Raw genomic sequence first — 13,160 nt, forward strand, 5'->3', positions numbered from 1 at the left:
CTTTTCACACCACAACAAAACCCTGCCTGAAATCGCACAATCTGGTACCCGAAGGAGGGGGCACGGGAGTTCATCCGTCTCAGGGAAAGGCTTGCAAGTCCTGGCGTGACCAGTGCAAGGGAGCCGGCTGGTTTATGCTGGAAAGAGCGAGGGTTTTTTTCTATGAAAAGAGGAACCACCATTTCACTATCTGATACAGGCTCATTTGTTAAACAAACGTAAAGATGAAACAAGAAATGCTTAAGATCAAGGTAAGAAAACCTCATTGGAGAAGAGTCAAGGCTCCATTCCAGCCCATCCCAGCGATGTGGAAGAGCAGGAAGACTGACCAGAAAGCAAATCCATCCCCCCCTCAGGGACTGCTCCCCTGGCCATCCCCAGCCTGAGTGCACAGGGAAAGCGGGAAGGAGAGCGGCCGGGCTGGGATGACTGTGGGCACTACCAGATCACCAGACAGCACTCAAGGAAATTATGATCTGGAGACGAGCATGTGGTGGAACTTAGAAACTCTGTAAGGTCAGTTGTTTCCATAAAGATGCTTACAAGCAAGACTAGAGAACAATGGCTAAATTTATTCCCCCATTCCTTCTGAAAGGGAAAAAGCCTCTTCATTGCTTCTGACTAATTGAAATACCTACTTTCTATTACAATTTCATTTTCTCTGCAGTTGCTTTTCCACTCATACGAGAACTATCAACACTTAAAAATCCCAAGCTTGTCCTTTCCTTCCCTTTTATTTCCACACCCAAAATACCTCAATCCTCTCTATCACAAAAATTACACAGCTGACTGGCAAGCCAGGATCTCCCTGCTATTTCGGGGAAACAGACTTGTTCCTCCTTCTACCGTACCGACAACTGAATCTTGCGTCTCATGCTTCGCAAAGCACTCTACCTCGTAACACAAAGTGTCCTGGAGACCTCACCGTGCTCCGTTTACACCAGACTTACAGACTCACATCACATCCAAGGAGGCACCTTGCAAAGCTGACTTGAGATTTCCCCAGATGCGACGGAAGGGTCTGGAGAAGGCTCTGCATCCTGCCATCGCCTTCCCACTTAGTTTCTGCCTCTTCCAGATTGCTTTGCCAGTAGAAACAAGAAGTTGGAGCTGGGTAACACAAGTTAAGCTACGGTAGACATCTAGTTGATGCTTTTCATCTAGAGAGAGTTATAAACTACTGTCTCCGAAGCACTTTCTTGCTGACAAACCAAAGAGTCAGAACGGAGTTTTTCCATCTCCAAGCTGGTCCAGCTTACCGGAGACACACGCTCCTGCAAGCCCTGCATCACCACCAGCTCCATTTCACCTGCCCTACTTCAAAATTCTGACAAAAACCATCAGCACATACTGCCACAAACCAAAACCCACTGAGCACTGGCTCTCGGCATTTGTTAGGCAGCCACAGGAACGCTGAACACCGTGGGCAGGAAGGTGAAGTCCTACCACCACCATGAGAAGAAAGTGATCTATTCCAAAGCCAAAGCAGATTTCCAAGTCCTGTCCTATCCCAAAAGTATACAAGTTTTCCCAGGGAAGACCACCATCCACCTCACTCTGCTTTTCTACCATCGGTTATTGTGCAGAAGATGAGTTCATCTTTACAGCACTAAAATGATGATCGTCATTCTTGGTGTGTGTGTGGGCTGGACAAGAGACAAAGGGGGAGAGGAGGAAGGATGCGTGCAGGATGTATCTCTGATAAAATCTCTCTCCACATCTAGAACATTTCTGGAATTTAAAGTGAAATGAGAGATCTTGTTAACACTCTGCTCCTCTGTGCTGTGTACCCTGTCATACTTTGGGAGGAGTGGGGTAGAAACCAAAAATACGTCATTTTAAGCAGCCAGTTTACCTGTTACCGATTTTGTGTTCGTACACGTGTGGGAAGCATGTTCATCCACATTCCCAAGCCACCCAAGATGACTGAAGACTGATCAAATACAACCAAAGCCGAGCAACACAAGCTGGCGTCCCCTTGAGCAAATACAGCTTTCCTCCAGTGCCACGTAGCTCTTACCTCTTACTCTCTGAGACGCTGAAAACTTTGCTTTTAGTTTAACAGGGAAAGATTACTTTGTCCTGGCGTAAGAAACAGGGAATGACCAGAAGGAAGGTGGCTGCCACACTAGCATGAGCTGCACGGTACACTTCTGTGCTTTATGAAAGCTTTCTAACTTCATGGCTTTGCCTCCTCTCTCATATCCCTGCTTCAAAATGGGCCAAGATCAGCAGTAAGAAGGAACAAAGGGATTTAATTATGCAAAGAAATCACTGGGTTTGGCCTCTCAGATATGACCCTGGAAGCTCAACCTCTGATCTGACCAAGAACCACACATGAGCAACTATGAACTAGACAGATCTCAGGTTCTGCAGCAAGCTCTTCGGGAGGAAAATCCAAGATCCTGGTTACAAAACTAATCATGCACAAAAACATTCAGGACCTATTCCATGCCACTTACTCATCCAGTTCTTAGTTGAAGGAAGTAAGCGCTAGACTTTTAGTACTTCAGGGAAAAACACCAGCCCACTAAAACAAACAGCAGGAAGGTAACACTATCAAGGCTTCAGCCTCTGCTACACGGAGTCCATATTCCCTCATGAGGAGTGTAAGCTCCTCTCAGGCATCAGCGCTAACAATTACAGACCTAAGATGGGGACTAGAACATGCAAGAGAGATTCGTGCCGTTTTCTTGCTCAAAAAAGAAGCTGAAAAGCTCATTCTTCCAGGCTGGCTTTAGACAAACTGGTAGAAGCCGCTCGCTCTAGCTGCACTGCAGGAAAAAGAGCGCTTGGAAAGGAGGCTGTCAGGAGGAGGGGCTCAGTGCCACGCAAGAATTTTACTCTGATTGCAAAAATAAGCTGCTGTTCTAATCCACCTCAGTAAATGTAGGTGAGTCGGGTTGTTTGGCAGAAAGCAGGTACGAAATAAAAAGGGAGGATGGCAGACGAGGTGCTGCTGGCTTTGCTACATTCCTGCAACGGGAGCCCTTGCAAACAGCCAGCGCTGCTACCGCAGCAGCCATTGATTTTTCAGAGGTCGATACTCCACTCCCACGGATCTACTCGGCAGGAGCTTTAATCACATCCACTGCTCCTACCCTGTGCCGTCCCTCCTTCTCAGCACCTTCTAAATAAATTTTTTTTAAAGAAAAAAGGGGTAGGGGGAAGCTTTCCTCCCCTCCAAACACTGAGCAAATACGAATTTCACATTCTCGGCCTTTGGAGAGGAGAGATTCCAAAGCTGTACGTGCAGCACAACGTATAGAAGGAGTAACACGACTCATCCGCAGAACAAGATGTCGCGGAAGGGAAAACGCACCGCGCGGAAGGGCAGCGTTCCCGCTCGGGGAGCGCTGGGTGCTGAGCTCTTCTGCAGGACCCTGCGAAATGCAGCAGCAAAATTCTCCACCAGAGAGCTTCCATTTAACCCTTTGAAAGCCACTCGGCTTCTAAAAAGTACTCCTAGGTTCATCTAAACATTGATCCAACATGAAATATTCCAAACGGCAATGGGAAACGCTAAAGCTTTGCTTGACAGAGTAGCGTCGCTTCGGCTGACACCGATGTTGGCCCAACCATCCCTGCAGCGGCGTCGCCACGCGGAAGGATAAAACCTCAAGCTTCGACAGTAACGCTGATCCTAAAACAAGCTGCAGGAAAGAAGCACGGAGGACCCCAGGCACAACGAGCAGCAACATCACAGCAGCATCTGAGGATGCTCTCGGCAACGTCATCTTTTTGGGAAGGTGTTGGGATGCAATGGGAGCGAGAACTACGAGTTGATCACATCGATCACAAAAGCTGACCTAACTCCAGGCCTTGGGGAGGAAAGTGCAAGCGAGAAACTAGTGCAGCCCTCAGATGACAGACCACAACTCGTTTATTTAAAGAGCTTTTGTTTTTCTTCCAGAGGTTTTTAAGTATTCTCCTTCGGTCTGAGGACAAACCCCAGATCATATAAAACGCTCAATCACGTAAGAGGCAGGAAGTTACTCTCCTATTGCCAGCCCTAAGGATATTCCAATTCCCCAGCAGCGCTTCCTCTGGAAGGCGCTTTCCAGTCTCCGATGTGTTCAATTTAGACTCCGAAAGCATTTAGTCATCTCAGCATGTGATTATGCCACCATGCCAACCACGCGAGCTAGGGCGAGCAAAGAAATGCAGCAAAAGCAGGAGTCTGAAACAATTAAAAATTATAAAGGCTCTTGTTGAGGCCAATACTTTGGATTTCAAGACAACTCGGCTTTTAGCATTGTTATCAGGCTCTTGGAAACAATAAGAGCAACAGAATCAATTTCTAAAAAAGCAGAAGGAATGAAGATTTTAGGAGAGAACAAGATTCCTAAGGCACCAGGTATTTGAAAGCCTGATGAGCCGGGCGGTCACCTCGCTGGAAAAAAGCTGCCGAAACGACAGCTGGAAGCTGGCAGCTCCTTCCCAAAGTCCATCATACCTGTGGGGAGGCAGCAACGGAGTGACATGAGGGGCTACGGCTGAGCCCGCCGGCGCTGCCAGCTGGGGCATCTCCAGACAAATCACTTCCAGTCGAGAACCCGTCCACCACACCCACACCCAGGTACCGCTGGTCCGGATGGGACAGAGGAACTGAAGACACATTTGGAAAGAATCACGGAAATTCTCCTCTCGCCCTGGCAGGGAGAGGTAACATCACCACGGAAACCTGGCCCAGGCCAGAAGCTGATGAACGCCCAGCGCTGCCCTCGGGGTCAGGGTGCCACAACAGTCAATTCCTAGAGATGTCCCTTCTTGTCATTTCAGGAAATTCAACTCTTTTTTTTTAATTTTTTTCCCCTTTTAAATAAAGGTTTCTATTTTCCTGGACAAGACCTGCTTCAAAATCATAATAAAAACCAATTACACAACTCCTCCTCCAACTACCAGGACTTGTTTGAAATCACAGCGCGAACCTTGTACCTCCAAGGGCGCGGGCACGAGCGCATCGAGCGCCGCAGGAAGGGAGCGGAGCAGCCCGAGCCCTGGGCCCCTGCCATGCCCCACGCTGGAGCGCCATGTGGAAAGAGCTTTCTCCACGGCATTTATGATCGCGCACTCCAAGCGTGCCAAAAGGACATTAACAGGAAAATGATTCCTGTAAACTGAAAGCTCAGGTGTGGCGGCGTTTAAAACGCGCGCAGCGCCGTCAGCCAAAGCTAACACCTTCATCTACCCCTGCGACCGCTCCGCGCAGCAGATGAAGGTCACGCCAACACGGATTCTCCCTCCCTCGCACGGTGCGGGACCTCCGGCAGGGTTAAGTTTTGATGGAAAGGGAAGAGGAGGAGGCTAGCATGCCCGACATCAGACCGACAAGCAGCTTCCGCACATTTTAAAGGGTCTCCAATGACATGAAGTCAGCAGCAAAAAGGAAGTGAAAAACGGATTTCCAACCACGAGCTCCTTGCGAGCGCGTTTCGAAGCGCAGGGTCACCTCGTGAGCGCGCGTCTCAGCGGCTACGGCGCGGGGAGCAGCGCTGTGTTTTCGGGCTGCGGCAGCGCAGGGGGCGCGTGCGACAGAGCACAGACTATTGTTCGGGATCCAAGACCAGAACTGGTCATCCTACAGCAATTTCCTGATTAAACACTGACCCGCCTAGGAGCTCCGGTCAGGCTCTTAAGAGCAAGAGCCCATTTCCCCAGCCAGCCACCCGCCATCCCTGCCGCCCACCACGCCAAGGTCGCCGTCTTCTTTTTCCGTTGGCTCCGTAACCGAAATCACTCCTAAGAAAACGAAAGGTGGAGGGGGGGGTTAGGGGAATCTGTGCGAGGCGTGCAGGCAGGAAGCGGAGCTGAGCCGCTCATGACCAGAATAGAAACAGGAAACGAGCCCGGCATCGAGCATAGCGCAACCCGCTGCCAGCGCAGGCTCCGGCAAAGCTGCATCGCCGGCTCCGCGCGGCGGCGTCTCCAAAGGGAGGCTTATAGGTGGTGAAGGCGGAGGGCTCCGTGCAGCCCGGAGTGGGCTCGGGCGATGCAGCGTGGGGTGGGGAGCTTCCTCCTGAGCAGCAGGTCGGATTAGCTCAGTTCGAACCCGGAGGAAGGGGTGGGAGGAGAGAAAATTGCCACATGGACAAATAGCTGAGCGAGCCTGAGAAGCAGGTCACAGGCGTGAAACGTGTCACTGGAGTGGCTGGAAGGTTAAGGTGGCTTTGTGAGGGGCACTTCGCACTCTCTGTGGCTGTAGAGGTTATTAGCAAAACAAAAAATAAAAAAAAAAAATAAATAAAAGGAAAAAAAAAAGCACAGCCTTCTCAAGAAACCACACAAAAATGATGGCCACAATCACACACCGAAAAGCTCAGGCAGAGGAGCCTTGGCCAGGAAAAAAAAAATAAATTTTTAACTCCTTGTATCACCATAACTTGGGATAGAAACCTTCATATCAGCATAAACTGGAATGCACCGATCTCTAATACCAGTGTTTCAGGTATCGTGCTCCTTCAGGCACGCCTCGGGTGTTTATCTGCACATCCGCTGATGCCCAGGCACCCCAGCATGCAGCCACCGTGCTCTGAAATGCATCCATCACTAATCCCTCTCTCAAGGCAAGCAATAAGACAAGCTCAAAAGGCCAAATACAAACCAAACAGAAGCAGGAAGTCCCATATGGAAAAAGAAAAAAGAGCCAAAAGAAAAAAAAAAAAAGAGTCTGAAGTGATGAGCAAATTCAACTAGAAAAGGTTCTTTTCCCCTCTCCCAGAAGAAATTGTCAAAATGATTAATTTTGAACTAATTTTGAGTTTTTAAGACAATGTTAATTTCCTGGGCTGCACCTCCCTCCCCATCCATGGCAGCTCTGAGACAGTTTTCTGCTGCATTTCAGCCTGTTGCATTGATTATTTCCAGGTCAGGGGGTGCAGCTGACCGAGCTCAACTTCATTCCGCTTCAAGGACCTACACAGCACCAGCTGAAATGACCACTCTGTAAGAACAGAAAATCCAAACGGTGCTTCCCTGACAACCTCCAGAGTGTCCAAATTCAGAAACTCCTTGACTTAAGAAAGGAAGAGGCGACCAAACAAAGAAAAACACCCCACAACTGCTGGAGATATTGACAGAAAGATTCTTTCTGCATGAGCCAAACTCTGCAGCCTCACTCCTCTCCTCTCCCCACAGAACCCAATTTTGTTAAATCCATATTGCAAAGATCCAAGACCAGAATGCACATTCCGAGCAGATCAAGCATTGGGTTTCAGTTAGTTATATTCCTTTCTGCCATTGACAAGACACTTTTCAGACCTGAAGTCAGAGAAGAACCAAAGTGGAACACAGCTGGATAAGCAGAAGAGTTTTCCAATAGCGCAAAATACTGCGATTAAAATGATTCCCACTCCACATCAAGATGAAAATAAGTTGCCCAAAAAAGGGATGGGGTTTTTCCCTCAGGCTACGCAGTACACCGACCAAAACAAACTAAGGATGTTCTGGGGTGGGAATTCTGAAGCTTCTGTACAAGCTGCCCCAGTTTGCGTCATTACGCATTTGCTGCAACAAAAACTCAAACACAGCCTTGCTGCTTCAGGACCTCCAAAACCTCACCAGTATCTGCCCTCCTGGTTTGGCCCCAAGTCCCACCCCATGCAGAACCTTTCCCATCAAAGCACTGCTGAAAACAATACCTCTCACAAAAGCTTTGTTTTCCACAGATAGGAAAACTTCAACCAGAGAAATCCCAGAAGACCCAGTGAAAAGCAAATACAAGCCAGTATATACTGGTATCAAATCAGTTTTGCTTTATAAAATGCTTTTGGGGCCAACCTGTAAGTCCTAACACCACGGGGTATCAACTCCCGTGGTTGGGAAGGTATGAACAGCCCGGTGTAGCAACCACTGTCTTGAGGCTCTAACTCCTCATCCATCTCAAAGACACCAGGCACTTGCACTCAACTCCTTGAAGGCAGTCTGTAAGATGGAGACTGGGCCAAGGTAACAATCTGTTGCATGTTTCGTAACAAGATACAAGATTCCTCCCAACAAACCTCATGAGACCAGAGAACTTTGCAGCAGAACTGATTTGCAATCCGAACCCAAATGGATGTCCTAGCATCCCATTTGCTTCCCCTGTACTTGCTACCAGCACCTTCCATGTGTAAACACAAAGTAATTAATAGCTGGAAATATTTGACTCCTACAGGCTCAGAATCCAAGTCTCAAAAGGTAAAGACACCGAAGAAACTGGATACGACTCGCCAGGAAGAATTCTTTGCTAAGGAGAAGAGACTAGGGAATCTCCTGGGAGAAACAGATTTCTACTAAGGATTCCTCTACTACACCCAGACACAAAAGACGACGCTTCACTTCTCCCATACACAACAGCAACCGAAGTTTAGTTTAGCTGCAATCCTGACAGAGCCTCCCTAGGGAAGCAGCAAATTCTCCAGAGAAGTTCTTCACCCAGCCTGCTACAGGAAAAGAGCACCAGCCAGGACGCTCACGTGGACACATCACTCTTCAAAAGGCATCAGCAAGTTCAAGTTAGCAGCAGGATTCTCCCCGAAAATACAGCAAGTGTAACCTTCAGAAAGGGAACAACAAACCAGGAGACATTTAAGCCAGACCAGCCTATAACACAAGTAGAAATGGACAACCAGACGTTCTGAGCAGACAAACCATTAAAGAAATCAGTAACTGGACTCCTCTGCTGTTAGAAGTCTGGAGATGGGAACATCGTCAGGAAAAAGTTTAGCCAGTGACACAAAAATCGTTATCGGGAGGGTATCCTGAAGACCCCCACCCAGAACAATCAACACGATTGTTTCTCAGGCAGATCCTAACAAAGCCAGCAAGAGCTCCCAGGAGTTGGGCAACTTGACAATGTCACCACCCAGGAGATCACCGCCACCTGAAATGGTGATAGGATCAGCCAAAGAAATACTCCCCCCTTTACTGCTTCGAACTCCAACATCAATGTTGATGTACAATATTAACGTGTAAAGGCCAAAGACTCGAAAAGGTGCTGGGTACCTAAATTTAACACCTCATAAGAACCTAAAAAGCAGCAACCTCCTTTTCCTGCTGGAGCTGATCTATGTTTAATTAAAGATGATGCATGGCACTATTTGCCCTGATTCCAAGATACCTAGTGAGCTATTCCACAGCACCCACCGAGGCTTGGAAAAGGGCTCAGAACTCCACCAAAAATTAAAAGCCCACAAACTAACTATGCTTCCATAAGTCATATATAATGACAAAACAGGGATCTAGGAATCCTCCCGAGTAGGATAAAACTTTCTAAACCAGACAGACTAAGCAATATAAGGAAGATAAAAATAAATTGATAGCACCCTTCCACGCAGCTCTTTTGTTTCTAAGCATCCCCAGGCCAAACTTTGTGCAAGAGAGTGATCACTGAAACAAAGAGTTGGCTTCCATACACCTCAGAGGTCCTCCCTTCAAACCATTCCACAACATCACTGTCTGATGCACGTCTCAATCTACCAACAGTGGTGCTGGTCTTGTCCTACAAGATCCTAACTAGAGAACAAAGAACAATAAAACACGTAAGAGAATAAGGGTGAGTTTCTGCAGGGGGTCTCCTTTTTTTAATTTTTGCTTACCGAGGAAGAGAAGGCCCAAAAGTAAACCTGGGTTGAGCAAACTAAAGATTGCTTGACTTCCTAAATGCAAATTATTTGGTGAAAAAGTCAGGAAAACAAGATGACCCTAAAGTCTGTTTGAAACAGAAACAAGCTTTAGAGCCAGCCAATTCTAAAAGCTGGACCAATTTCTTGCACCCTGCATTACTCTTCAGCAAAACTCTAAAGTACCTGATCAGAAATTGGTGGGCATTTAAAACTGGATCCAATTCCCTCATTTCTAGGTTCCTTCGCTCTCACAGCAGAGATGGGTATCTTTTTTTAAACTGCTTGGGAAAAGGGAAAACTTGCAAGGGGCCAAACGCATTTAACCACAAGGTATAAAACAAACTCCCACTCGGTGCTGAGAAGGAGCCACTTCTGCTAAGCAGAGCAACTAATTCCTATAATCTGAGTCAGCGGACGCTGATTGGCAGGATTCAGGAAGGCTCTATCAACAATGCCACTGAACAGGACTTCCCACCGTTCGGAGCTAGAGCAATTTCTTCAATTACTTCAGTGGCTTCACTTTTCCTACATTCTTCGCCAGAAGATGGGTCACATGGAAGAACTTGTGGAGAGGCAGAGTGGAAAGAAACATGCTATTTAAAAGGATTTTTTCCCCAGGCCTCAGAGCAAATTAAATCTTTGTAATCAGGGTCCAAAAGGCAAAAAAAGAAAAAAAAAAAAGAAAAAAGAAACAACCCACAACTACTCCCATTAGGTGGTCAGAACTAGAATCACTTTGTATTTTGGGTGACAATTTGTACCCACAATCCAAAGGAATTATTTCAAGGGGATCACAACAAAGCCATTCTCACTGCAGAGAGCAAAAATAACTTTGCTATGTACTCAGCTCACTCTCCTCTGGCCAATCCAACTGCAGCTCAGAAAACTGACTTAGGCAGTGGCTAAATAAAAAAATAAAAGCTCACTCACAATGAAAGCAACCAGCAAAATCAGAACTCAGCAGCTCAAAACTCAGAGGCACAGACCAACTTGTGCAAACTAATCTAAACTTTTAACCCTTCTCTATTTTCTTGAAGCTTTAACCCAAAGTTAAACTATTCCGGTCCAAAAAACTGCTGGAACACTAGGCACTAATCTCATACCCAACTGTTCACTGTACATACAGCAAGCAGATTTAGAATGCAAAAGAAAATATAATTCTCCATCTGTCAGGGAAGGAGCTATCTGTGACTGATCTTCCTCACTCCAGGTACTAATAAACTTGTCTTTTTCACCAACTGTTCAGTCAGATTGGACCAAAGAAGCTTAAATCAGCAGCATAAGGATCCAACGACACAGAAAGGGAACCACGCTGCCCGTCTGCTAACCAACAGTGGGCTGAAGGAACAGGAAAATAGAATAAAAATTAGACTCTTTCCCCTGAAGGTCAGGGACTACTCTAAGAGAGGTCAGGTACTTCAGACATTGCAAAGAGAAAGCTCAAAAAAAAATCTTTTAGCTAGAACACACAGAGCGGAGTATTTAGGGTTAAACTTTACTCTCAAATCCATTACTTTTGTAAATTACATTTAATCTCCAGTGGGAAGCCAGAAGCTAATGACTTAGTAAAAAGCACAGGCAGCCTCCATCATTCCCATTTCCATGTGGAATACTACCAGTGCTAATTTATCCTGCTGAGCTTCTGATTGCCCTCGCCCCGTTCACTTCCAGCTCAGCTCACCACTCACCGGCAGGCTAGAAGGTCTGGACTGAAGATTCAAGTTCATGTCTTCTTGCCCTTTACTGGAAGCCATTGAGGGAGCAGATGATGCCTGGGACCCAAATGAGTCTTGAGATAACTCCTGAAACATCAAGAAACACCAAAAAAACAATCACAAATGGGAATAAAATAAAGGCTCTGCCGGAATCACTCCGGTGTACTCTCACGTTGTGGAAGAATGATGTACCCTCGGTGACGTTTGCCCAGAACAGGAAAGAAGACAGCAAAGGGCTCATGCCAGCACGCCTGCTGCTCCGCAGGAGGACAGGCACTGCCGGCCTGCGACAGTGTTGGGGGCAGAAGTCTAAAACGTGACAACACAGTAATTCTCCAGCTTTCACTTTCTACAGATCCTGAAGAACAGAGGCTGTCCTGGGAGATACTGTTTGCTGAAAGGTCCCAGCTAGCTTTTCACACAACTATTAAAATATTATTAAGCCTTGCTGAAAATAAATACAATTTCTAAATTAAAAAAAAGTTTTGATTCATGATTTTCTCTTCAATTCCATGCACTTGCTGCTTTATTTCTCCTCCTTAAAGCCAAGTTTTAGATTTAAGAGCAACCTCTTCTGTCACCATCTACGTGTCACTCTGCAAACTGTGTCCTGCTATTGTGCTAAACCAAGCAGCTCTGGAGACCACCTGGAGAACTTCTGCAGACACAGCATGAATACCATTCCAGTACGACATCCTTTAGACTGGTATTGCCAATCAGCAGCATTTAGTCAACACTAAGTCTTCCAAACTGCAGTATTAGCAGGGCTCAGCCTGTTACCACCGTAACATCTCTCTGCAAAGAGATACAGATCTGGACACAACGGAGAAGGCAGCACATCCATTACCTTAATCATTCCAGCCAGCTTGCTGACGTGTAGTTCAACCGACTTTAAAGAAAAGGATTTGCCAAAATCACTTAAAAAAGGAAACAAAGTGGGAGACAGCCTACCTGAGGAGGGGGGAAGCGCTGCTGGGAGTATGCAGACTGCTGCTGCTGCGGCTGTGACTGAGGGTACGAGGATGACTGCTGAGAAAGAGCCGAGGAAGCTGTCTGCTGAGTTTGTTGCTGCTGCTGGTAGGGCGACTGTGACTGCTGCTGTGAGTAGGGAGGTTGACTCTGTTGGTGTTGCTGGGCTGTGGACTGCTGTTGAGGATATGGAGTTGGGGACTGCTGATGGGGCGGCTGGGACTGCTGCTGAGAATACGCAGGCTGCGATGTCTGAAGTTGCGGAGGTTGAGACTGAGGCTGTTGCTGTTGCTGATAAGAAGGCTGAGAGTGAGGGGTCTGGGATGGAGGTTGCTGAGAATATGGAGGCTGCTGCTGTTGGGGATGAGGGCTTTGCTGGTTGTAATATGGAGTCTGGCTTTGCTGCCCGTATGCACTGGGACCCTGCTGTCCGTAAGGAGGAATCTACAGAAGAAGAGCATAGAATTATATCAGTTATGAACGCATTTTATATACACACACAAAGTAAGATTATCCTCAAAAAGAAAAAAATTCAGAGACCTGAGCAGAGCAGTTAACTGGGAATGTACTGGAAATGCCACCACCGATATAAGGTGGCAACAGCAAAAGTCACTTGTGTATGACATTATTCTTGTCAGTAACAAAATTGTAACAGGCACCATAACTAAGTTTTTAGGGATCCCTATCTGACCACCCTTCTATGATAGTAACATTGAAAGGAAAGACTGCTTGCTCAAAAAAAAAAAAAGGTGGCAGCCTTTTGAATCCTACAAACAGTCCATCAGGAGCCACTTAGATCATGTCATGAGCCAAAACTGACCTGGAAGTAATTTCTTCTGTAAAGAAGAGCTGTGTCTTTAACAGAATACAG

The 13,160-nt window shown here is 46.8% G+C and overlaps 1 protein-coding gene across 2 annotated transcripts in view; it reads right to left on the reverse strand.

Moving 5' to 3' along the window:
• Positions 1-13,160, reverse strand: part of ARID1A (AT-rich interaction domain 1A) — a 60,024-nt gene that overhangs the window by 22,945 nt on the left and 23,919 nt on the right. For both annotated transcript variants that reach the window (XM_086625966.1, XM_086625965.1), the window contains exons 3-4: positions 12,272-12,733; positions 11,294-11,407 (exon numbers count right to left, since the gene is read on the reverse strand). In XM_086625966.1, the coding sequence (XP_086482092.1) occupies positions 11,294-11,407; positions 12,272-12,733 (576 nt within the window). The remainder of the gene's footprint in view (positions 1-11,293; positions 11,408-12,271; positions 12,734-13,160) is intronic.

This window comes from Tauraco erythrolophus, chromosome 24 (genome assembly GCF_009769465.1).
Source record: "Tauraco erythrolophus isolate bTauEry1 chromosome 24, bTauEry1.pri, whole genome shotgun sequence".
Lineage (NCBI taxonomy): Eukaryota > Metazoa > Chordata > Aves > Musophagiformes > Musophagidae > Tauraco > Tauraco erythrolophus.